Source organism: Mesoplodon densirostris, chromosome 14 (genome assembly GCF_025265405.1).
Source record: "Mesoplodon densirostris isolate mMesDen1 chromosome 14, mMesDen1 primary haplotype, whole genome shotgun sequence".
In the NCBI taxonomy this organism is placed as follows: Eukaryota; Metazoa; Chordata; class Mammalia; order Artiodactyla; family Ziphiidae; genus Mesoplodon; species Mesoplodon densirostris.
The window spans coordinates 89,374,296-89,399,781 of NC_082674.1; the positions used below are offsets into that span (position 1 = coordinate 89,374,296).

The window sequence follows — 25,486 nt, forward strand, 5'->3', positions numbered from 1 at the left end:
CCTCCAACAATATGCTTACTAACTCCACACCATCCATTGCTCCTAGTTACAATAAATTTCTCTATGTCTCTCTATAAGTTGTTTTATCCATCTGAAGTAGCATTCATTGGAAAATGTGCCAAGGACTGTTCCATACATGGGGGAGTATGACTTGATTCCTTGAAGACCCCACTAAAGTCTAATCATACTTATAAGCTTTTGCACAGTGAAGGAGACCATAAACAAAATGAAGAGACAATCTACGGAATAGGAGAAAATGTTTGCTAACAATGCAAGCGACAAGGGCTTAATTTCCCAAATATACAAAGAAAACAAACACCCAATAAAAAAATGGGCAGAAGACCTAAACAGACATTTCTCCAAAGAAGACATACAGATGGCCAACAGGCACGTGACAAGATGCTCAACACCACTAATTATTAGAGAAATGCAAATAACTACAATGAGGTATCACCTCACACCAGTCAGAATGGCCATCATCAAAAAATCCACAAACAATAAATGCTGGAGAGAGTTTGGAGAAAAGGGAACCGTCTTGCACTGTTGGTTAGAATGTAAGTTGGTGCAGCCACTATAGAGAATAGTATGGAGGTTCCTTAAAAAACTAAAAATACACCTACCATATGATCCTGCAATCACACTCTTGGGTATAGATCCAGAAAAAGACTCTAATTTGAAAAGATAATGCACCCCAATGTTCATAGCACTGTTTACAATAGCCAAGACATGCAAATTGGAGTTTTTGGAGCGACATTTGCAAACCTGTCGCTCGGGGTCCGGGAGTGACACGTGCAGCCCATTTTCGAGGCAGAACGCCCCGCCTACCCCTGGGTCTAGCTCCCTCTCTCTCTGGCCTGGGCTTTTTCTCTCCTTAGTCCGACCTCCACGCAACCCCTACGGCTGAGGAGAAAATCAGCCCCATCATTGGTTCCTTCTTGAAGGGGCGGAGCCAGGTTGCGCTCTAACCCGCCGCCGCAGGCGCAGCCGCACCGAGAGCAGAGTGGGGCCGAAGCTGGCGGCGCCGAGGCTCTGACGAGGCTGCGGGGCGCGCCACACCCCGGCGGCCGGGCGGTGGCAAAAATGCCGGACTCTGCTGCGCGGCCCCGCCCGCGCCCGGGGCCGTCCCCGGCCTCGCCCTTACCCCTGCTGCTGCTGCTGCTGGAGGTGCTGAGCGGCCCGGTGTGTGGCCGCGTCCCCCCTTCGGTGCCCAGGATCTCGCTTCCGATCTCCGGTAAGGCGCGTGCGCCCTCGCCCTTATTCCTTCGCGCCACGCCCAGACCCCGCCTGCAGGTACCCGAACCCACCTGCCCTCCCCACCCGGGAAGCCGCACCCGGGCCCGCACAGCTCAGCCCGCTGCGTCCCGCGCCGCCCAAGCCCCGGCCGGTTGCGGGCGGGACCCCCACTTGGTGCTGCTCCAGCGAGCCGGGCGACTCGGCTACTACGACCAGCCCAGGAGGCTGCCGCGGCCCTTTATAAAGGCAACCGCCCCTCACCGTGCAGACGCGGACCCTGAGGCCCAGGGAGGGGAACGGGAGCTGCCCCAAACCCTCTATTTCGAAGTCTCCTCTCCCTCACTCCACTCTTCCCTCACACGCACCTGTGTCCGTCACGCCAGCCTGACGCCCGTCCTGCTCTCAGACCCATGGGTCTTGCATACGACTCCAAGCACCCATCCTTCCGATTACCAGCTCGGCATTTCCATCCGCCCACTTCTCAAATCCATTTGGTTCTCATCAGCTCTAACCTCCTCCGGGCCTCTTGCCCCGTTCACAGCCCGAATTTCCCTAACCCACGTACAGTCCTCTCGTGTCTGACACCAGCTCCCATGTTCCGATCCCCCGTAACCCTCCTAACCTCCTCAACGTTCCCTCTACCCATTTCCTATATTGAGCAGCTGGGAAACGATGCAATGAGTTGATTTAAAATTCTGTTTAAATGATTTTCAAAGTCTTCAGAAGGAAAAAAGGAGGAGGGAGATGTCCTTTCAAAAGATGTGAAAGAAGCCAGGGGATGCCACAAGGTTAAAAGTGATCATTGGAGTGACTCACACTTTAAAGGCTCTTTGTTGAGGCGGGCATGAGTGTAGCTATGAACCTTGTGTTTTCCTCAGTGGGCGGTGAGTGCTAGCACCTTGGGCAGACAGAACCAGTGAAGCCGAGAGTACATCCTGTTGGGAAAAACTCACAACCGGGTAATAGTAACTTAGAGTCTTCTAAATTACTTCTGTCATTTCAGACCAGTGACATATAGGGATGCTATGAATCCAGAAGACAGAGTTGTGGTCAGAGCCTGGGTTTCAGCTTGTGTTGGAGCAATAGCCACAACATGGGGTTGAGGTTGCCAGTCTGGGTTCATATCCAGGAGTCCAGAGAGGTCTATATGACAAGGCGAGGCAGCGGTGGGGATAGGAAGGGTGGTTGGGTGATCCGGGGCTTATACTAAGCATGGGATAGTAGTCAGGATACAGCACAGACATGAGTATGGGTGTGGGAGGATTGGGTGGGTGGGGCTCCATACATCAGCACATCTAAGAATGCATGGTCATTCTACTAGTCCTGAAGGTAGCTGAGCAGAGGAAGCAGGTAGACAGAGCTGTATTCATTCAGGTCCCCAGAGCCAGAGACTGAGCTAGGAAGGTAAAAATTCATCCTAACTTATTTGTTACAATCTCTAAATAGATCAGAATTTTGAATGCTGATATGGGTTAAGATTTGGCCCAAACAGAGCACATGCTTAAAGATGGAAGAAAGGAACCATTTGTGAAATACGTAGTATGTGTCAGATGCTTCCACATATGTTATCTCATTTAATTCTCAACAACTCTGGATGGTGGTGTTTACAGATGAGGAAAGTGGTGCTCAGAGAGGGCAAGTAACTAACTCAAGATCGTACGTCTGGTAAGTGGAGGAGCCACGTTTAAACCTGGGCTGGTCCATTTCCAAAGCACGTACTCTTCTTGCTCCCTCAACTCTCTTACCTCTTCGGGTAGAATTAGGGTGAGATCAAGGGTGGTGGGAGAGAGAGGAGGTGATCTCCGGATGTGTCGGTGAGAAGAGTGAGACATTTCCCTTCTAAGGAAAAAGGAGTTACTATTAAGTAGTGATTTAAAAAAGAAGGAAATTTAGAGAGAAAAGTACTTGTACCTTTTACAGGTGTTTTCCAATTATGTATCATGTTGCTATGAATAGAAATAACTATTAAATAGACTTAATATTTATGCTATTTTAATGAAGTGTTCTATTTTTATAGAAAAAGCATGCTTTATTGTGTGCTAAATACTCGGCCTTATCAGTTATCTTTCCCTGGGGAAGTTAAATGGTTGGCCTGTCAAGGCTTTGTTTTTGCCCTTAAGGCTGCTAAATAAATGGTACTTGGAAGAAAACAAAAATGGGCCCCTTTGGCTTTGCCCTTGTGGACCCAACCCTTATGAAATGATGGCTGATATCACTTTTCACTTTCACCCTCTCTTCCTGCCAGAGGCTGACTCCTATCTCACCCGGTTCGCCATCCCTCAGACATACAATTACTCCGTTCTCCTTGTGGATCCTGCTTCCCATATGCTTTATGTCGGCGCCCGGGACACCATCTTCGCTTTATCCCTGCCCTTTTCAGGGGAGAGACCTCGCAGGGTGAGAGATGAGAGTGGGGAGGACCTCAGATTCTAGAGCATGTGATTAGATCCTTGGTTTTATGGCATATGAAGGGGGGTGTTGTGGTGGGGGGGAATGTTGGTGAAAAGGAATAAGGGTAGATCATCAACCTCACTGTCTCAGCTGAGGGTGATGGGGTGGGTCATGGTGACTGGGGAGGCTCTGAGGGAGGTTCATGATTATGGGGAGGAGGCCACAGTGACCAGGGTTCAGGTGGCTGTGGAATCATTAAAATCACATGACTCTAGGGCAATAACTTTCAAACTTTTTTGACCACCCCTGAGTAAGAAATATATGGTACGTTTTGACATAGTACGCCAAGTATGTACTGAAAGGAAACTTTCTTGAAACAATATCTACTCTCCTATATGTGATACATTCTGATATATTCTATTTCATTAAAAATAATGTTGGTTGAGATTTCACAATTGATTTCATTACTCATTAATGGGTAGCGACCTCCAGTATGAAAAACAGTGCTCTGTGGTCGGGGGGTTGTCTCTGAAGTTTCCAAATGGATGGAGGTTGTAGAACTGTGTCACCTAGCCTGACTTGGAAGGAATTTGGGTGAGAATCTGAGAGAAATGGTCACTCTTCCTTTCTTAGATTGACTGGATGGTGCCAGAGGCCCACAGACAGAACTGTAGGAAGAAAGGCAAGAAGGAGGTAGGTATAGATCCGGGCCGTGGCCTGAATGTCAGTTGAGGCCTTGGCCCAGCCCTGACTCTGTGTCAGTCCCCTGCAATGCTCCCATCCCAATGGGCCCAGGCAGGGACTCTAACAACATACCCAGAGCTGCATATAACTGTCCTAACAGTACTTTTCCTTGTACCTGCTGCTTCTGATTCTCTCTAACCATCTCTGACCCTTAGGAAGAATGTCACAATTTTGTCCAGATTCTCACCATTGCCAATGCCTCTCACCTCCTCATTTGTGGCACCTTCGCTTTTGATCCGAAGTGCGGGGTTATTGTGAGTGATGGGGGTGGAAGGACGGGAGGGGTCTTCTGTGAGCAGCTGTGACAGGGGTCATGCCTAAGGCAACCCTTGTGCATGATAAGCCTTGGGGTGAGGGATGTCCTCATAGGGTAGAGGCTTTGTCTACTGAAGGAGGGTATGAAAGGGAGGGGGAGGGAGGTTGTCTGTAGAAGGTAAGGAATACGAAGTGAACAGAGGGACGCAGTGGGATGTTGAAGGAAGTGAGGATGCCAGCTGGCCTGCGGGGAGGAACTTCAGAGGCCAGCAGCTCATGTTTTCCTTGTCCTGTGTATGCTTTGTCCAGGGAGCCTGGGTCCATTTCTTAATCAGCACTGTCCATACCTGTTTCTTCCTCCCGTGGCATGTGATTGTCTTCTACCACCTTCCCCACCTCCGCTGTCAGCATCCTGTGTGGGGTTTGCTCTCACAGCCTCTGAGGTCCCTGCGTGCTAAGGTCATACCTGTTGGCCCCATGCTCTGGGTCTTGCCTTCAAGGTGGGCGCTCTGTCGGCCATGTTTTCTTCTTGGTCCTGTTCATTGCTGCAAAAGCCCTGGACATCTCCAACCTCACACCCAGGCAGGCTTGGGACATGGATACTCCTAATCACATCTAGGGTGGTCATGACCTCAAAAGTCCCTGGGATTGGTGACATCTTAGGAAGGGTGTTAATGTTTTGACTCTTCACCTTTTCTCATCAGTTATCCAGTAGTCAATTACTGTTCCTCTGGCTGCACACGTGTGTGACCAGGCCCTGGGATGAGTCACATGTCCTTCATATCACTGGACACTTTTTATCCCTTTCTTCTAGGGGTAGGAGGGAGTGCAACAACTCCCTTTCCTGACCCTGATCCTTAATGGTAGATCTTGACTTGATCCTTCTGCAGCCTGCAGTAGTCCTTGCCACATGGATCTAGTCAGTGTGTAGCTCCAAACCTCTTTGTTAAACATCATCCTTATATTTCTGACTTAAGAATGCTATAATTGTATATGCTTGATTGCCTTAGTCAGTCCCTCTGGGCTCTCCTTGGAGTTAGTTGCGTTTATGTTGAGTTATTTTCATAATGCTGGTGATAGACTCCCTTTTGAGGTGTGAATAGCTCCCTCATCCTGGGAAGGTTTCCCAGTTCAGGGTGGTGTTGAAAATCTCTATATCCCTTCAGCTAATGCTGAGGGCCTAGTTTCCCTACAGTTCTCACAAAGCTCACAGAAGTAGCATATTGACATGTTTGTCCTTTCCTAGTATACATAGGATCAGGGAGCCCATGGGTGTGAATACCAGAGCCATGGTTTACAGACGATGTGATTACTCCAAGTTAGTTCCCCAGGGCCTTCTATTCTTCTTTGGCTCTCTGAGGTGGGACCCTAATGGTTGTTAGATAAGCATCTAGACAGAAAATGTTCTGGACGTACCTGTCAGGAATGGTGTGACTTGGACCCCTATCCATTTTTGAGGAATATCAGCAAACAAGAACGAAGCCAGGGGCCTGTGTACTGCACTCCTACGACTTTTAGCTCTTTTTCTGAACCCTCCTATCTTGCAGGCTCATGAAATGAAGGACCATCCTTTGATCAAGGCTTGTTTGTAGGAGAATATAAGGTACAGCTAACAACTGTGTTAACCCTTTCAGCATCCTGAGACTGCTCTCTGGACTTCCTGAATGTTCTTTTCTGCCTTTGTCTTATCCTGCTACCTGGCAATCCCCATCTGCTTGAGCAAGTCCTCACCTTATCCTTAGTGCTGAGCTTCTCATGTCCCAGACTGATGCCTTTGAGACTGTGTGTAACAATCTGAGAACTTTGACTAGCTGATCCAGATATAACAACTTGACCAGAGTTGATTGCTCAGAGAAATGAAGGTTCTCACAAAAGGAAGTCTAAGCACAGGACCTCCCAGTTCCAACAACGGGGAGTGTTGTCCTTCGGTGACAGCTCATCAGACACTGGGGGAAAATATTTTAATTTGTTTTTCTGAGGGAGCTCCAGCCATTAACAGAAAAAATGTCAGACTTATAACAACAGCAACAACAACAACGAGAAGACTTCCCATTCAATTGAGTGTCTGCTCTGTCGCAGGCTTGGTGCTTGATACTTTACATTCACAATTGAGTTTAATTCTTATCACCATATCATGGTATTTATTTATTATGATAGTGATGACACATCATGATAGTATTTATTTCCAATTTACATGAATGAAACAGAAGTTCTGAACAGTTAGGTAAACGTCTGAGATATATAGCTGGCCGAGGCCGAGCTGAGATTCAAACCCAGGTTTGTCTGGCTCTGCTCTGCTACCTTGTCCCTCTAGTCCAGCCTGCACCCTGGAAGAAGACCTTAGCTGGCTTCAGTTTCTTGTGACATTTGATTTGTTTCATGTTAACAAGGACCATCTCCCCCTACCCCTCACCCCAACCTCTTAGGAAAGGTCCTTTATATGCCTTGCAGTCTTCTTGGCCAAAGTCAAAGGATGGCTTCTAACCCCACAGCTCAGTGAGAGCCTGCCTGCGTAGCTCTGGCTTTCAACTTGAGGGACTTGCCTTCACTACAACTCATGCTGATAGGACTGTTCTGACACAATGATGATATAATAAAGAATCTCAACATTCAGATAATGTGGTGTGTGGTCTTATCCTTTCAGACCCTAATTAAATGTCACTTTGACTGTACAGTAATCATAACCTATGTAGTTAATCGGCTCCCTTGCTCAAAGGCTATAAACCTAGATAACGTGAGGATGCCATTTGGGGAAACTGGAAGAGGACGAGTTTCAACATGTTCAGTTTTAGTAGATCATCTCTGTGAGGAAAGGAAGTCCAGCAGTCAAGTGCAAACATGGACTAGAGTTTGGAAGACATCAGGCTTTAGAGAGTTCGGGGAATGATTTGCATAGAAAGTCTGGGCAGAAATGTGAAAATTAATGAGATCTTTAAAGTATATGTGAAAAAGACTAAGGTTACATGGTTAGAGGCTGGAAACCAAAGGAGATAGAGAACCGACAGATAGGAGGAGGGGCTCCAGGAGGGTAGAATTTCAAGAGTCAAGAAGTAGACTATTTCAAGGAGGGGAGTGAATCAAAAGTATCCAATGGTGCGAAAAGATCAAAGAGAATGAGAACTGAGAAGAGGCTCATCCTTTATAAGTCCTTGGTGAAGTGTAACGGAATAGTTTCAGGCATAATTTGTTTTCTAGGAATAACAGGTGATCCAGGTTTGGTTAGAAGAAGTAGTAGTTTGGGATAAAGAGGCAATGGTGAGCCATTTTTGTCATTCTGTGGCTCAAACATTTATTAAGTCAGTGACTAATAGTCTAGGAATATTAATGTGGGGTGGGTATAGAGAGTAAATTGGGGGCAAGGCGAGGCAGTGTGGAAAAAAGGAGGCGATAAAACAGGCCACAGCAGCAGGTAATAACCCCATGTTCAGAGTGCCCAAACATCTTGGTAATCTCTCACTGAACTGTCATCTTTTTCCTCTGGCTACAATGTGCCCACCACCATACAGGGCAGATGATTGTGTTTCTGTGGGGTCCTCCATTCTGGAAGATTCTTGACCCAGTGTTCCCTTTGAGGGGACATCAGATCACATCTCTTTTTAACAGGCCTTCTTCAAGGTTCTCTCAGTAAAATGAAACCCTGTTTGCCAACTACAGCAAATAAGTGAGCAGTCAGAATGGGCCAGTGGTACACTTATGCTCAGGGGATGTAGATCTATGTTGTTTCTGCAATTACCATCACAGCAATAAGTCTCCAGCAGCACCATATGTCCATCCTAGTTTGTGAACTAGAGACGTCATGCCTGGTACTTCATGTTATAACTGATTCCTAACTGGCCATAGTTAACTTCCCTGTCAGTCCAGGTTGAAATCATCTGTGATTTTCATTTTTAGATGTTATCTTGAAGCCTCTCTTAGTGTTGGATGCTCAGCTAAGGTAATGTCTGGCTGGCTCTGTGGGACTCTTACACCTCTTGCCCACGCCCGCACCCCGGGTTAGTCCCTCTGGAGTCCCTGGATGAGGAAGACACTTGCCAAATTCTCATATCCTGACCTCAGCTTCAGGTCTTCACTGACTTTGTAGATTCCCTTCCCTCCTTCTGTGTATCCTTGACTCTGGTTCAGTCTTTTATTCATGGGGTGGGATTAGGTGAAGGATGGCCCTTCTCTCTAGATCCCTGGGCTTCAGATGGTCCTATATCAGCCTGTACTTTTCTTTACCCCTCCTAAGTGCTCCAGCCCTCAGGAGGCCTGCTTTCTTCCCTGGTCCTCCTCATCCTGTAGCACATTCTCCAGCCAGTTGCAAAGCTGGCAGTTCAGCAGCATTTCAGAGGAGAGAGCTGCCTTTCAGCTCTTGGTGTCTTCTAGTGCCATCCTAGGTGTTCCTTCATCAGAGCATGTGGGTGTTGGGTACTAGAGGAATTGAGGGAAGAGGAATAAACTGATGAAAAGAGGGATGGCAGAGGGAGGAGATGCAGGAATGGGTGGTGGAATCAGGAATAGCAGACTGGGAATATGGGGATGGTAGTGGGGGAATGGGAGGTGAATGGGAATTGGGTTTTTTCTTCATCTGACCATCTTTGTAATTCTCACCATGAACTTCCCCATGACCTCTAAACCAATTGCCCCCTTCTGGTCTGTAGGATGTGTCCAGTTTCCAGCAGGTTGAAAGACCTGAGAGTGGCCGGGGGAAATGTCCTTTTGAGCCAGCTCAGCGGTCAGCAGCTGTAATGGCTGGTGAGTGGGGAGAGATAAGAACCTGTGACTTCTTGCTGTGATTGCCTCCTTCCCCGCCCTGCTGTTGGAAGTTCTGTGTCCTTTCTTTTCTTTCATCAGAATGTCTATTATTCCCACATCTCTTTCTGGCCTTTCCTATTCTTCCCAGAGTGCTTGTGTTCTCCTGCTTTTACCCACAGAGTATCATTTCTCTTGCTTTTCTCCAGAGAATACGTCACTGTTCACAGTACACTGTGAACGTTTCCTCTGTTAGCCTCATCTCTTTTAGTCATTTTTCCCTGTTTGTAAGAGGAATCTACTACAATGCATATTATAATAAATTTGCAAAAAGTATAAAGAAGAACAGAAGAAATCTTTTAGAACAGCACAGTCCAAAAGAACTTTGTGTGATGATGGAATTGTTCTGTATCTTCACTGTGTAATACGGTAGCCACTGGTTACATGTGGCTATTGAGCCCTTGAAATGTGACTAGTGCGACTGAAGGGGAGAATATTGAATTTCATGTAATTTTAAGTTAAATATAAAGAGCCATTCTTACCTAGTGACTACCATATTAGCACAGTTTTAGAGTATTCCTACTCTGAAAACCACTGCTGTATTTTAGGATATTTCCTTGTAGCCTTTTTAATGTGTGTGTCCACATGCCTATATACTCATGCACATATATTTGGCTGGCCAGTCCTTTGTTGCTCAGAAAAATCAGTAATGACTATTAAAGAAATTCCTTCTGTTACTTCCTTCAAACAAACTATATATACATATAGAGTTGCTCAAGTGTTCAATGGTTCTATCACAGATTATGCCTAAATCTTCTCTGGAGAATGATTGACTAATTCTTGGTAGCCACAAAGTGAACTGTTCGTGTGTGACATAGCCTGGATTTTAGGTTAGCCTGTATTTTACTCCACACGCACCCTCCAAATTCAGTGAGAGCCCAACGATTTTTCTCATGAGAGTATAAAACAAGCAGGTGAACAGAAATTTTATGAGTGTGTGTTTTATGAAACTTCTAAATGTCATGCTACATGGATATAATTTTGAATATTGTCATGTGACTATACCATAGGCATTTCTATATAATTTAAAAATTCTTCGTGAAGAAAAATGTTAATGACATTATGCTACTCAACCTGTGAGCATATCATAATTTAATTAAAGAATTCCAAATTATCTATGTAAATTTATTTTCATTTATTTAGTTCACTTCAAAGTTTTTGCTATTGTCTCTAATACTGTAATGAACATTTTTGCACATAAATTTTTATCCTCATTTTAGATTGTCTCCTTAAGACTCCTGGAAGTGGATTATTATATTAAAGGATGTGAATATTTTACAGCTCATTATCTGTTGCTAATTGAGTTTTTAGAAAGGGTATACCAATTTACACCCTAAATCAGCAGTAGATGAGAGTTTTTTCACATAAATTTCACCACACTGTTTTGTTGTCATTAAACATTTTTGTGTGTGTGTGTGCTAATTCAAGGCTAAAAATAGCACCTTTTTAAAAATATTTATTTATTTGGCTGTGTCAGGTCTTAGTTGTGTCATGCAGGCTCTTCGTTGTGGCTGTAGGCTTCTCTCTACTTGTGACGCACAGGCTCTACAGTGCATGGACTCAGTAGTTGCAGCGCGCGGGCTTAGTTGCCCCGTGGCACGTGGGATCTTAGTTCCCCGACCAGGGATCGAACCCGCTTCCCCTGCATTGGAAGGCGGATTCTTAACCAGTGGATCACCAGGGAAGTCCCAGCACCTTGTTTTAATTTGTATTTTTTTGAATATTAGTGAAGTTGAACATTTTTCATGTTTTAGTACTTATTTTTATTTCTGCTTTGGTCAATCCTCTGCTTATGTTCTTGGGCCAATTATCAGGTAGGATATTAGTATTCCAATCTACACCTTTTCCTTTGTGATTATATTTTTTAAGCTAAATCCTTCTTCAGTTAGAGAGCAGATAAAATTTTCCTTCTTAAATATTTTTTCCCAAACATTTTAACTCTGATTTATTTGAAACTTATTTTGACAAATGGCATGAGAAGGCAATCAAAATTGATTTTTCCCAACTAACTAATCAGTTGACTTAGCATCATTTATCACACTGTTTTTTTCTTCCTTCACTAAAGTTGCTGCAAACCTTATTATAAAATATTGGACAATATAAATTTTAATTTAAATATTGCACAATATTTTATGAAATACAAAAATTGGGATATAAGATCTAACCTTAAAATTTGTTGTTGTTGTTATGGACCATTTTTAAGTCTTTATTGAATTTGTTACAGTATTGCTTTCAGTTTTATGCTTTGGCCTTTTGGCCACGAGGCATGTGGGATCCTAGCTCCCTGACCAGGGATCGAACCGCACCCCCTGCATTGGAAGACAAAGCCTCAACCACTGGACGCTAAACTCTTTTCTTATGCACGATTTTATTTGTAGGAAAAGTCTTAAAAACTGCATAAATTAAATCACTCTTGGGCTTCCCTGGTGGCGCAGTGGTCAAGAATCTGCCTGCCAATGCAGGGGACGTGGGTTCAAGCCCTGGTCTGGGAAGATCCCACATGCTGCGGAGCAACTAAGCCTGTGCGCCACAACTACTGAGCCCTAGAGCCCACGATCCACAACTGCTGAAGCCTGTGCACTTAGAGCCTGTGCTCCTCAACAAGAGAAGCCACCGCAATAAGAAGCCCACACACCACAACGAAGAGTAGCCCCCGCTTGCCGCAACTAGAAAAAGCCCTCACTCAGCAACGAAGACCCAATGCAGCCAAAAATAAATTAAAATAAATAAATTTATATATTAAAAAGTCACTCTTAGTCATTCAGTTAATGATTTACCTTTTCTGAAACGTAATGAAATAACAAAAGTTTTTGAAAATGAACATAAAGTATATATCGAGTAAATACGATATTTGAGTTGTCATTTTTATCATTCATCTACAGTTGAAGTCAGTGAGACCTTGTTTATGCACATACATATTTGAATAAAAGTTTAGTCAATAGTTTATTTTTCTTAGCTTTATATCAAGCATCCTTGGCAAAACGCTGAGCCAGTCATTAAGATCATTAAGAAAGATTTCATAGGTTTAGCAGTTATGAATGTCTCTTGATTCTACATAATTGTTTATCAACAAAATGACTTCTCAATTGCAACAATCTGAAATAATTAAAATACTTTGTTTCAAGCAGCATCTTTAAGTACATTTAACCATCTGTGTGTAATTTCTCTGTGTTCTACTCAGCAAGTGGAACACAGCATGTAGTTTAAGAATGCAAATTTCATAGATAAGATAATTGTATAACAAAGAACATTTTCAAACAGGTTAAGTCTTTTTTTCCCCCAGGTAATGAAATTTAGTGTTGCCTTTCAGCTGATGATTGATGGAGGTGTCAGAAATCACTTTCTAACAGTTTAGAATGGCTAGCTCAAGACCTAGTACCTCCATGGCTTTTTGTGTCTCAGGTCCAAGTCATAGTCAATATCAATATTATAAGTTTTCCTCTGAAGTTCTTTATAGGGCTATAATTTAAATTTTTTCTTGGTCTGACATAATGCCAATATTTAGTTGGAACTTATTATTAGTATTTTTTTTTGCGGTACGTGGGCCTCTCACTGTTGTGGCCTCTCCCGTTGTGGAGCACAGGCTCTGGACGCCCAGGCTTAGTGGCCATGGCTCACGGGCCCAGCCGCTCCGCAGCATGTGGGATCTTCCCGGACCGGGGTACAAACCCGTGTCCCCTGCATCGGCAGGTGGACTCTCAACCACTGCGCCACCAGGGAAGCCCTAGTTGGAACTTTTAATGTTGATCCATTGTGTCCTACTGGCCCTTTGTTTTGAAAATAGCAGTATAGAAGATAGTGGCAATATTATTTAAGAATTAGAACCAAAATTCCCAGTTAGGAGCTATACAAATGTCCTTAAGGATAATAGACATATTTTGAAAGAAAAGAGCTTTTAGTAATGAAAATATTAGAATATAATGGCAGGAGTATTTCTTATTTTAAATTATAAAAATTGCAATTTGCATTGTGGAAAATTGAGAAAATATAGAAATGTACAAAGAAGAAAGTGAAAAGTTTATTGTAATTCAGTCATCACCAGGTAACCACTATTATTATTTCGGAGTATTTTCTCATACTCTGTGTGTGTGTGTGTGTGTGTGTGTGTGTGTGTGTGTGTGTGTGTGTGTGTGTGCATGTGCACATTTATAATAAATTGGAATTGTCATGCATATTTCACTTATTGTATACTGAACATTTTCTCATCATAGAATTTGTTTAATTATTTCAAAACTTGATTTTTAGTGATTGTATACTTTTTCATCATATGAATGTAGCACACTTATTTAATTATTCCCATATAATTATGCATTCAGATTTTAAAATAAATTATTGCTTTTATAAATAATGCTGCATAAGGAATCCTTTTACATAAATTTTTATGTAAATCCTTTACATGAATCTAATTAATCGCATGAGTCAATCCAAAAAGTAGGATTGTTGGGCCAAAGGATATAAAAGATTTTTATAGTACTTGATGGATTTGGCCAAATTTCTCTCCAGTGAGTCTTACCAGCGGTGATGAGAGGGCCTGTTTCATTACAGCCAGTTAGCCCCAAAAATATAGTTAATAAACATAAAACAGTGACTTTCTCCAGAGTCCAATTTGATGTTTTTGATTTACATTTCTATTAGTGAGGTCGAACAGCTTTTCATGTGTTTATTGGTACTTGTATTTCTTTAGGAAAAGGTCTCAGATATCTTGTCTTCAAATTTGACATTTATCTGTACTCCACTGAGATAAAATTAACAAAAATGATCTCAGTGTCTCTATTTGCACTATTCCAATTTGGAAAAATGCAAATGTTTTGACAGTAATGTTCACATTAGCCTAAGAACATCCGCAATTCCTTCTCAGTCTTCTTTGCAGCATCTTTGTCTTCCACTCATCCTTTAAATATTCCTGAGACTTCCACCTAAGATCCTCTTCCCTTGCATTCTTGGTAATTGTGATCTCAGCCAGCCCCGTGGATTCTGTTTCCACTGCATTCTGATGTCTCCCAATCTGATGCCTTCCAGATCTCCCCAAACTAGCCCCATGGATTCTGCTTCTACTAGATTCTGATGCCTCCCATACATTATCTGGAGCTACAGACCACATATCCATCTGCCTTCCAGACATCTCCACTTAGATATCCCACAGGAATCTCAAAGTCAGCATGTCCCAAACTGAGCTCATCATCGTCACTCACCTCCCCGAAACCTTCTCCTCCACCACTGTCCCCTTCTCTGAGTGCATAGTGCCATTACCCACCAAGGTACCCAAGCTAGAGGCAGTGATTCGTCATCTTTGGTCCTCCCTATCGCATTCAATAATAAATAGGGCTCTTATAAAGAAGAGCAGAAGAAGGGAGCCTTTGCTTTCTCTTTGGGAAGCCATCTTGTGTTTTTCTTGTCTCCTTTTGGTCTCACTGCATCTTGTGATTACTGCGTCTGCCAAGGAGCCCTGTATGTGTTCCAGGTGCACTGGGTGCTGACAGCATTTTGGGGTCAAGCTTATCTCTTAAATCCATGAGTGTGTACCCCAAGACAGCATTCACACTTCGAAACAAGACAGACAGTTACAGAAATCCTATATGCCAGGAGAGGAAAAGGTATAGTAAACACTGCATCTCCAATGATCTGTAATTATGTCCTGATAATAGGCTGTTTAAAAAAAAAAAAGAAAAAAAGTATCCAGCTGGCATAAACCTTAGATAAGGAAATAGAGAATATTAGGTCAGGAGCTGTCTATCCTGCAAAGCTCTGACCATGAGAAGAAAAGAGAGTGGAAGAAGGCAGGCCAGGGCATGTTTAAAACCCTCTTTTTAAAGATAATGAGTGATAATTCCTATTATAAACCTTCTTTAAAAGTGAGCATTTTGATACCAGAGTGAAAATTTGAACCCCTTCAGGGTGTAGTGAAATATTCACTGCCATGGCTTATATCGTCTGTCAGTGTTGGGTTGCTAACATATCTGGGAGGTCTATGTTCACAGGCTTTACATCTGAGCAAGTAGGGATCTATTTCTGCACATAATTGTCATTTTTCTTTGGCTGTGATTCTTCATCTTTGTGGCTTTCAATCTTGTTTTTCTTCATATTTCCAAAATGACAGTATCTTAATTTTGGGGGTTATAAAAGTAAAAGGTGCTAACTACAAAAAACGTTCAGTGAATACAGTAAAGTAGAGAGGAGAAAATAAAAATTACTTGTAATTTCATTAGTCAGAAACAAACATCAGTAACACTGTCCAGTTGTAGCTCCTCCAATCTTTCCTGTGCCTACAGACATATATATATTTTTTTAAAAAATAGGGCTGAATTATGCCATGTGTTTTTTTCTAACCACCTTGTTCACTAAACTCAACACCGTGGGCATCGCTCTCTTTGGCGTATCATCTTTTGCCAATAGCAGATGTACGTTTTCATGTTTGCTAGCTTGATCTAGTCAGTAATAACTTGCCAAACAACTGCACATACAGGGATATTTTATTGTATGAACAGTGCAACAGAATATTTGAAATTGACTGTTCTGGAAAATTCAGGGCATGTGGTGATCTTGTGTCCTCCCGTGGACTTCTGCCCTTGTGACTGTGATGGCTGTTGTTCCTTTTCCTCTGTGTGTGTGTGAAGATCGTGTTGTGAGCCCCTTAGTACTCGTGGAACACCTGAAGCCCTGCTGCTCCCTCCCAAAGTGTCCGATCCCTCCTGCTATCCCTTTGTGACCCTCTGCTCTCTCCGCTGGGTGAGTGTGCTCTTCAGCAATCCTAGGCTCCAGAGTTGCTGACTGCCCCCATTTAACCCCTTAGAAAGTTTGGGACTTGACCTCCTTCCACCACTGGGTCCTTGCATTGTTGTCTGCGGTCCTTTACCGTTTCCAGAATATTTATGAGTGTTCCCCCTCAAACACATCAAGTCATGCTTCCAAAATATTCATAACTGTCTCTTCCACCACATCTCCCCCATTCTCAGGGTATCCATGACACAGCTTCTGTCAATAGTTTCAGTTTTAGAGTGTTTTGTGTATGATGCTTTTAGGAAAATTTTTATTCCAGTTCTGACTTCTGTGTCATGTTTTTCCCCCTGGAACTACTGAGGATTGGCTTATTTGCTGCTCCATTAGCTGCCAGAACCTTTGCCCCAAATCTGATTTTCTCCCTCATGAAATACTCTGGAAGGGAATGGGATGCCATTTTATAGTTGTGGCCCCCCTACCTTATGGCAACAAATCAAGCATATGCCCCCCTGAGGTTCCTAAGCAGCTGCACCTAACACATACTGAATGCCAGCCGTGCGCCAGACCCTACCTGGGGCTCACTTTTTATCTCATTTAACCCTCAGCACTGCTCTGGGTGGAAGGTGGTATTATCCCCATTCTATATTTGAGGAACCTGAGGCTTAGGAAGGGTAATTGCCTAAGATCGTACTACTACTAAGTATTCAGAGTTCAAACCAAAACCTTCCTGACTCCAAAGTGCTTGGATTCTTTTCACAAACTCGAGTGATAGTATAGTCTTCCCTCCCACCCAGTAAGGAAGGGGCTTTCTAATTCTTTACTATTGCCCTCAGAGGGCTCCCGACCCTTTTCTTGCTCTGCATTAAGTGTTTTTAAGTGTTAGTGGTCATCATTTCAATGCCTGAGACATGCAGCTTCACAGGAGCATCTCTGAGCCCAGGACGTAGTGCTTCCCTCAAGGTGGCCCTGCCCTCTGCTGCTTCCCTCAGTGCACACGACCCCGTGGCTCTTGCTGGGGTTTCTGGGCACCAGCCTCCAGCACTCCAGCTTCTCTGACTCTTCTGAGTCAGTGCTTTTCTGAGTTGCCTTCAAATGATGGTGCCCCAGGGCTCTCTCTCGCTTTCCTTTTCTCCCTGGCTTTCACATTCCTGTGGTAACTTAAGTATGACTCCTAGGTTGCCTGACTGTGGTCCTATTGTCCACACGCTTCTGTTCGATTGATTCCAACCAGATGTCCCAAAGGCGCGTCAACTTTAGTGGGTCCAACAACTGAACTCACCTCCTCTCCAGCCACCTCCTTTATGAGCCTTATGTCATTTCTTTGCTTGGTTCATAATATCATAATCTTCTATTATCCATCTTATAAGCGGAAACCTTAGAGACATTATTTTACTCCATTCTTTCACGTCTCATATTCAACTGATGTTCAAATCTCGTTAACGGGCTCTACCCCAGAAATCTCTCCCACATCCCGCCCCTTTCTTTCCTCTACCAGTGCCTTAGTCCTGCCAGGACTGTGTGAAGGCCCTTTTAACTAGCATTTCCTTCCTAAAAAACAAAACGAATTATGTCATGCCTCCTCAAGAAAATCTCTGCAGTTTTGCCCTCACCTTTAGGATGAAGTCCACATTTTCCTGGCGTGGAAGAGCAGATTCATCACAATTGGGTGCCTGTCTCTGCACCTCTAACTCATCTCTGCTCACTTGCCCAGCAGCCCCTGTGCCCCGCTGGAGTGCCAGCCATGGGGAGTGCCCCACATGCCTGAACATGGCTCCCCTCTTCCCCACTTGCCTGTCTTCCCCCCGAAGTCCTTCTACCTGGCAGATTGCTCGTTCTTCAGAGCCAGCTGCGATGTGACCTCTGAGTTGCTGCTCCCCCAGTTAGATGTGGCTGGGTCCTCCTCTGGGCTCCTACACACGTCTGCGAGTCCACGCCTCTGGTATCTGATTACGTTTGTCTTCTGGACTCAAATGGGAACTCTTGTGGGGGACAGCGATGTGCTTAGCACCCAGCGCAGTGCCTCTTACGTAGTAGGTGGTGAGGGAATGCTTCCCTGTTCTCTGTTCTCTCCAGAGTCCCTGTGATACTCAGGACTCCCCCGGGGGTTTGTGATCTCCTTGTTCCCCGAGCCATTGTCTCCACTCATGTCCGAGCCCTTGGCGGTGTTGCTCAGCGTGGTTTTAGTTCTTTTGCATCCAGCCCGCAGAACTGCACCTCCCCTTCCTTCCCAGAACGCCTCTGATCTCTCTCTTCTCCAATCCTCACCATCCCTAGAGCACCTGTGCACCTCCACGGAGCCAGGAGGGAGGATCTGATTCCTCGTTGTTTCCTCTGGCTGGCTGTCAAATACCCAGAAATCCCCTATGTTGGTGTTTCTCAAAGTGAGCTCTTGAATCACCCACATCAGAGTAACTCTGACTGCTTGTTTGAAACGTAGTTCTTGGGCCAACCCCCAACCCTACTGAGTGAGAATTGCTGGGCCCGAGGCCCAGGAATCTGCATTTTGATCAATTCCCTAACTGATGCTAGTATACCCTAAAGCTGTGACTTGTTCCAGGGCAGTATACACCCCCTAATACTCAGAAAGAACAGTAGTGCCCTCAGACATTGACCGTAGTGGGAGAACTTAAGTCAGATGGGAACATGCTGCAAAGCAAACCTCTTCCTGGAAAGTTACCATGTAATTATAGGGTAGAAAAGTCCTTAAAAACGACGACAGCAAGAAACAGACCAACAAAAAAAATCTTGCTTTCCACAGGGATAGCTTCTATTCTTCCTTCATATACATGAACATTCCAGCAGTTTTTCCATAACACTGGTTCCCGTTACTGCCCCGGAGCACTTTATTTCTGTTTATTTTAAGTGAGGTAATGCCTGTCGTGCTTCGCATTGCCTGGCACTTAATGTGTGCTCGGCCCCTGAGGGTTCTTGCCCCTGCTTTGCTCCCTGCTCTGCCTGTGACCCTTTCTGAAAGCTTCCTCAGTGAGTCTGACAGTCCACCTCCTCCCTGTCGCCCTGCAGGGGGCATCCTCTACGTCGCCACTGTGAAAAACTACCTGGGGACGGAGCCGATTATCTCCCGGGCTGTGGGTCGTGCTGAGGACTGGATTCGGACAGAGACTTTGCCATCCTGGCTTAACGGTGGGGAGAGGGCAGAGGGGGGTGGTGCTGCTCTGGGGACAGAGTGGGTGGAGGCTGGGTGGCCCCAGGCTACATCTGTGGGATCTGAGGCCACGGGTCTCCCCAGCCCCAGCCTTTGTTGCAGCAGTGGCCTTGAGCCCAGCCGAGTGGGGGGATGAAGACGGAGACGATGAAATCTACTTCTTCTTCACGGAGATTTCCGGAGCTTTTGATTCATACGAACACGTTAAGGTCCCGAGGGTGGCCCGTGTGTGTGCGGTAAGACCCTGATCCCAGCTGTCTGTCTTGTTTTCTACTCTGCCTGTCCTCCTGTCTTTTCCTCTGGTCTCTGTGTTTCTCCTCTTTCTCCTTTTTTGATGGGCAGTGACTACTTTTCTGGGAGCTTGAGGAATGTGGCGAAAGGGCTCTGGCCTCTTTTACCAGCTTATTATCCCGTGTGACACTGTAGTGTAGAGGTTAAAGGCAGGAACTGTCGACAGACCTGGGTTCAAGTCCCTGCTACACTGCTTACTGCCTGTGTGACTCTGGCGGTGTCCATTTGAGGACTAAACAAGGTAAGTTATGTAAAGCATGTAGTGCAGAACTTTATAAACACAACAAACATCACTGTTGTGAGCCTGCCCGCCCCACACCTCATGGGCCTTGTCAGTTACTCTGTATCTCTGTCCTTGCATTTCTATGCATCTGTCTCCCTATCTGTCTGTGTCTGGGGGAAACTTGTATTGGTCTCCACAGTCGTCCCCTAATGTTGGTCTTCTAAAGAGAACTTCCTATGTGCTTGTCACCCCAGGGGGACCTTGGGGGCCGGAAGACCCTCCAGCAGAGGTGGACGACCTTTCTGAAGGCCGACCTGCTGTGTCCAGGGCCTGAGCATGGCCGGGCCTCCAGTGTCCTGCAGGACATGGTCATTCTTCGACCTGAGCATGGAGCGGGGACGCCCATCTTTTATGGCGTCTTTTCCTCCCAGTGGTGAGGGGGTCCTGATGTGGCGAGTTGCAGGGTGGGAGATACCTGGGGTTGGTGCAGGTCAGTGCGGTCTCCTCCAGAGGGGCTGGGCTCTCCGTGGAGCCCCGCTCCTCCTGCCGTGAAGCAGGCCGCATGGCTCCCTGTGCGTTTCTCACGGGTCGTCTCATGTGACGGGATGAGCTGCCTCCCCTAGTTCCCTCTAAATATCCCGCTCCAACCTGTGACTCTTCCAGGGAAGGGGCTGCCAACTCTGCCGTCTGTTCCTTCCAACCACAAGACATTCGGACGGTGCTGAACGGTCCCTTCAGAGAGCTTAAACACGACTGCAACAGGGGATTGCCTGTTGTGGACAGTGATGTACCCCAGCCCAGACCTGGAGAGGTGAGGGGCTGGGGCAGTTCTCCACCTCACGCCTGAATTGCCCCGTTAGGACAAGAGCCCAGCTAGGCATCACAGACACTTCCTGGCCCCTGGGAAGCTTTGTCACTCATCCTGTGTTTCCTTTAGTGCATCACCAACAACATGAAGCTCCAACAGTTTGGCTCGTCACTCTTCCTGCCTGACCGTGTGCTCACCTTCATCCGGGACCACCCACTCATGGACAGGCCAGTGTTTCCAGCTGATGGCCAGCCCCTGCTGGTCACTACAGATACAACCTACCTCAGAGTTGTGGCCCACAGGGTGCCCAGCCTCTCAGGGAAAGAATATGATGTGCTCTATCTGGGGACAGGTATGTTTAATAGCCAAGCAAGTTGCCCGTCCAGTGCACACAGGTTGTCGCCATAGAGAGGGTCCCATGCATATAGGTGTCAGTCCCAGGCACAGGTACAGTTATGTTATTATGTCTTGCCCCTTGCTTGCTTCCTAGAGGATGGACACCTCCACCGAGCAGTGCAAATTGGAGCCCAGCTCAGTGTTCTTGAGGATCTGGCCTTATTCCCAGAGCCACAGCCAGTTGAGAATATGAAATTGTTTCGAGTGAGTTGTAGATTTTGGCGAGTCTGGTGGGGAGATACCTGAGTCCAGAGCCAATCTGTGACATTGAAGTCTGGGAGGTACAGCGTGTTCCTCTTCCTCCCTTTCTGTAGAGCTGGCTCCTGGTTGGCTCCCGTACTGAGGTCACACAAGTAAACACAACCAACTGTGGCCGTCTACAGAGCTGCTCAGAGTGCATTCTGGCCCGAGACCCTGTCTGTGCCTGGAGCGTTCGGCTAGCTGCATGTGTGGCCCACACTGGAGAGCAGGAAGGGTGAGGGTGATGGCACTGGCTCCTTGCCTGATGTCCCCAGGCTCTGGCCTATCCATATGTCTGTGTCTGTTTCTCATGGGTTAGCGCTGCCCGCCCCCGCCGTGTTTCTTGGTGTCACCTGTGTGTCCATCTGTCAGTCCGTACTAGCCACCTCTCTGTCCTCATCAGTGTCCCTGCCTCCCTGCTGGACCCGCCCTGACTGTGTGGTTGATTTCCATGGTGCCATACGCTTCTCAGTTTTCATTTTCATTTTTTTTTTTTTTGGCCGCACCACACGGCATGTGGGATCTTAGTTCCCCGACCAGGGATCGAACCCGCACCCCCTGCATTGGAAGCGTGGAGTCTTAACCACTGGACTGCCAGGGAAGTCCCTCAGTTTTCATTTTACAAGTGCTCTTAGAGGTGTTTTCACAGTTGACAACTCCCCTCCTCCCTTCCTTGAAAAAACTCTGTCCTGTTGCCTTCTATGACTCTGCATTCTCCTGGTTTTTCTCCCTACCTCACTCTCCAGTCTGTCTCCCTTGCTGGTTCCTTTTCCATCCAGCTTCTGAATGTTGATATTCCTCAGGGTTCAGTCCTTCTCTTTACACTTTCCTGCACTCTCTAGGTGATTTCATTCTCATTGTATTCAGTACCCACGGAGTGCTGGTGACAACCACAGATGTATCTTTAGCTGAGGTATTTTGTGAAACAGAAAGTCATCTCACTGACCCTCACAGAATTTTGATTAGCTTTGATAGAAAAGAAGTTTTCTCTTTCTCTTAACAGAGAAATCTTTTAACAGAGATTTCCAGAGAAATCTTGTGGTTGTGGACCACCAGCTATACTTCTTGGAAGGTTCCTGTGTTTCTTTCAAAGTACCCCACCAAACATCTTTCTGACAGACCTAGTGCGAACTTAATTCTCTGTAGTCTGCTAGAAATATTTGTAGAATTTGACATGGCAAATGTCATGAGTATAAGAGGTATTGGGGAAAAATTTAGTGATGAAGAGAATGTTGACTGATAATTCTAGAGGTGATTTATGAGATGCTGGGAGGTGCAATTGGCGAGTGAATGTTCAGTACTGAGGAGGGTAGAGGGGGTGTTGACACTGGATTTATCAAGTATTCTCTTCTTTACAGGCTGGTTCAAGACATAGAGTCAGCGGATGTCTCTTCTTTGTGTCCCAAAGAGCCTGGAGGTCTGTATGGTTTAGGGAATGTGGGTAGAGTGGAGGTAAAGGGCCTAGAAAGTTATGGTTTTGGACTTAGTTTAAAACTTGTATCCTGGAAGTTGTGGCAGCCTTACTGTCTTTGGGAATCCCCTTTTCAGCTTGGTGTACCATGGCCCCTTCTCATTTCTTGTATCACCCCACATTGCTCTCTAACACCTCCAACCTACAGCCTCACCACCTCTTGTGCTTTTGCTGTGTCTCTGCAGAACACCCAGTGGTGGTTGAAGTTCCTGTGGCTACAGCTGCACATGTGGTCTTACCATGTTCCCCGAGCTCAGCCTGGGCATCCTGTGTGTGGCACCAGCCCAGCGGGGTAACTGCACTCACCCCCCGGCGGGATGGGCTAGAAGTGCTGATATCCCCAGGGGCCATGGGTGCTTATGCCTGTGAATGTCAGGAAGGTGGGGCAGCTCGTGTGGTAGCTGCTTACAGCTTGGTATGGGGCAGCCAGCGGGGTGCTCCAAGCCGGGCTCACATAGTGGGGGCTGGACTGGCAGGCTTCTTCCTGGGAGTTTTTGCAGCATCCCTGACCCTCCTCCTGATTGGGCGGCGTCAGCAGCGACAACGACAGAGGGAACTTCTGGCTAGAGACAAGGTGGGCTTGGACCTGGGGGTGCTACCATCTGGGACCACAAGCTACAGCCAGGACCCTCCCTCTCCCTCTCCTGAAGATGAGCGGCTGCCCCTGGCCCTGGCCAAGAGGGGCAGTGGCTTTGGTGGCTTCCCTCCACCCTTTCTGCTTGATCCTTGCCCGAGCCCACCCCACATTCGGTTAACTGGGGCTCCTCTAGCCACGTGTGATGAAACATCCATCTAGGGCTGGGCAAACAACCACTAGTGCATGAGTGACCACTGGATGGAATGACCATTGGGACGCTGGGGGTCGATGGTCATGGAAGATCGTCATGGCCTCTGAGTTTTCTTTGGCTTTTGAATGATCACGTCGAATTCCCTGTCTGCCTTTTCTGGGCCTGGATGGGCTCAGGGCCAGGGCTTTGCCCGATTCCCATAAGAGATCAGAATTGCTCTTGCAGTGAATCAGGGCTTTTCCTGCCCCTGCCCTCTCAACCCCTATGACCCCTTCAGCCCACTGTCTTGGGCCCATTCGTTTGGGGCTAGGCCCCAGGACATCGCTGTGACTTTGCTTTCCGGTTGGGCCCTGGCCAGAAGGAGGAGCCGTGCAAGTGCTAGGGGGCTAATGTGCACTGACTCCTTTTGCTGGTTCTCCCAGTTTATCCGATTCTCTGTGGAGAGTGCATGATTCCTAACCTGCAACATGCATCTCTGCCCTGAGATCCACCCCATCCCGGTTTTCCTTCTTCCATGCAAGAGCATGTGTACATACACGGACGTTCATAGGTGACCTGGACACATGTGCATGGATGACTAGGCCGATGCTCTGGTGTATTCATGGGAGGTTGAGAGGGTCAGGTTGGGATGAGGGCAATACCTACAGGACTTTAGACCCTGTAGCCAGTGAGGGAATGGCTCTCCTTTCTAAAAGGAGAAAACCACTTCCCTGTCTCCATCACCTCTCACAGCCCTTCTGTTGAGTAGAGAAAAACTCCCAAAGTGACCTTCTGGGTGGGAAAGGCAATGGTACATCTGACCCCATCTTCCTCTTTGGTTTTGCCTCCTGGCCACCACCACTGCCATGCACAGCTGCTCTTTCTCTGGCTAGAACCCTTTCCTTGGCTTCTATTAAAACTTCACAACATTCTAAATATCAGGGGATGAAAAAAGTGGAACAATCATTGGAAATACAAGCCGCACAAAGATAGGTTTGTATCAGTGACTTTATGACTTTACTCAGGTTGATACCCTTGCTCGAAAGCAGGAGTTCACCTGGGGTCCATGGCCTCCCTGAAATCACATGCAAGATGCTGTCTGTATATGTGTGTCTGTATTTGTCTGGTGGTGGTGGGGCTTGGTTTGTGACTCTCATTAGATTTTCAAGCCTTAACAAAGTTAAAGGACCACTGCCCCAAGGTCACCACATGTTGGCCAAGCTGAGGTGGTGCCAGGCAGGGGCAGCTCTTCCTGCCCTTTGGCCAGACCCTGGACTGGCAGCCGCTGGATACCTTCTTGTTGCTCCATTTCCTGGAAGGTGGGCTCTGTGCAGATTTGGAGACACTGTCAGCTCTCACCAAATTTAAAGACCTCTTCCTGCTTCACAACTCTCAGATGCTCTAGGCTTCTCCTGCTCAGTTCCTGTCTTGGCCTGTGAATGTGCCTCCTTCATCCCTGCTGAGGGGCTCCCTTGAGCTCCAGTGAATGGTCCAGCCTTTCCCAGTTGAAGTTTTCAGCTCTACTTTCCTTGGCAGCAGCCTGTGAACTACTCAAGAGTCCCCTTGGGTTTTGAATTTTCAATGGTTTTGCCATTAATAAGTGTATGTTCCTCAGCAAGTAATCTAACCTCGGAACTATGGCTTACTCATCTGTAAAGTGGGGATAATAATACCTACCTCAGGGTTGCTGCAAGGATTAAATGAGAGAACGTGTAAACAATAAAGCACTCTCTATACCAGTAGAGGTTGTTATTGTAAAAATTGGCCTCTTCTGCCATAATCATATAGCTTAACCATCTGGTAAGCATGACACGTGAAGTCACTTTAAGCCTCATTTGGTGGGAGGAGAGTCATTGCCTCACACAGACATCCTGTCCTGGGGCATCTCTGGTGAGATCTTGGCTGCCAGTGTCTAGGTTTGGGGAGGCAGGGGCTGTCATTTTCATAACCTTCAGATGTCTTGGCGACCTTATTGGTCTTTCTATGTGGGAATGGC

General features: G+C 46.2%; 2 protein-coding genes across 6 annotated transcripts in view; one reads left to right on the forward strand and one right to left on the reverse strand.

Moving 5' to 3' along the window:
* The window catches only part of M1AP (meiosis 1 associated protein), a 95,265-nt gene extending 93,574 nt beyond the window's left edge, over positions 1 to 1,691 (reverse strand). The window contains exon 1 of the mRNA XM_060117834.1: positions 1,599 to 1,691. Within this exon, the coding sequence (XP_059973817.1) occupies positions 1,599 to 1,645 (47 nt within the window). The 5' untranslated portion in view covers positions 1,646 to 1,691. The remainder of the gene's footprint in view (positions 1 to 1,598) is intronic.
* On the forward strand, positions 1,013 to 25,486 carry SEMA4F (ssemaphorin 4F). Of its 5 annotated transcripts, XM_060117831.1 has the most exons (15): positions 1,159 to 1,231; positions 2,844 to 2,898; positions 3,479 to 3,630; positions 4,258 to 4,317; positions 4,524 to 4,622; positions 9,264 to 9,357; positions 19,153 to 19,272; positions 19,379 to 19,530; positions 20,063 to 20,241; positions 20,472 to 20,619; positions 20,746 to 20,968; positions 21,107 to 21,216; positions 21,327 to 21,487; positions 22,611 to 22,669; positions 22,909 to 25,486. In XM_060117831.1, the coding sequence occupies exons 3-15, from the start codon at positions 3,559 to 3,561 to the stop codon at positions 23,517 to 23,519; spliced, it is 2,088 nt and encodes a 695-aa protein (XP_059973814.1). In that variant the 5' UTR covers positions 1,159 to 1,231; positions 2,844 to 2,898; positions 3,479 to 3,558; the 3' UTR covers positions 23,520 to 25,486. The 5 variants fall into 5 exon arrangements, with proteins under 5 accessions (XP_059973810.1, XP_059973811.1, XP_059973814.1 ...); XM_060117827.1 differs by lacking the exon at positions 2,844 to 2,898 and having other exon boundaries at positions 1,013 to 1,231; XM_060117830.1 differs by having other exon boundaries at positions 2,844 to 3,630.

Excerpts from the sequence above, each read along its gene's own strand:
- SEMA4F (XM_060117827.1), top strand. The coding sequence starts at position 1,081 with ATGCCGGACTCTGCTGCGCGGCCCCGCCCGCGCCCGGGGCCGTCCCCG. Across the intron at positions 4,623-9,263 it reads ATCCGAAGTGCGGGGTTATT|GATGTGTCCAGTTTCCAGCA; the intron begins GTGAGTGATGGG and ends TCTGGTCTGTAG. Across the intron at positions 20,969-21,106 it reads TGTGCTCTATCTGGGGACAG|AGGATGGACACCTCCACCGA; the intron begins GTATGTTTAATA and ends CTTGCTTCCTAG.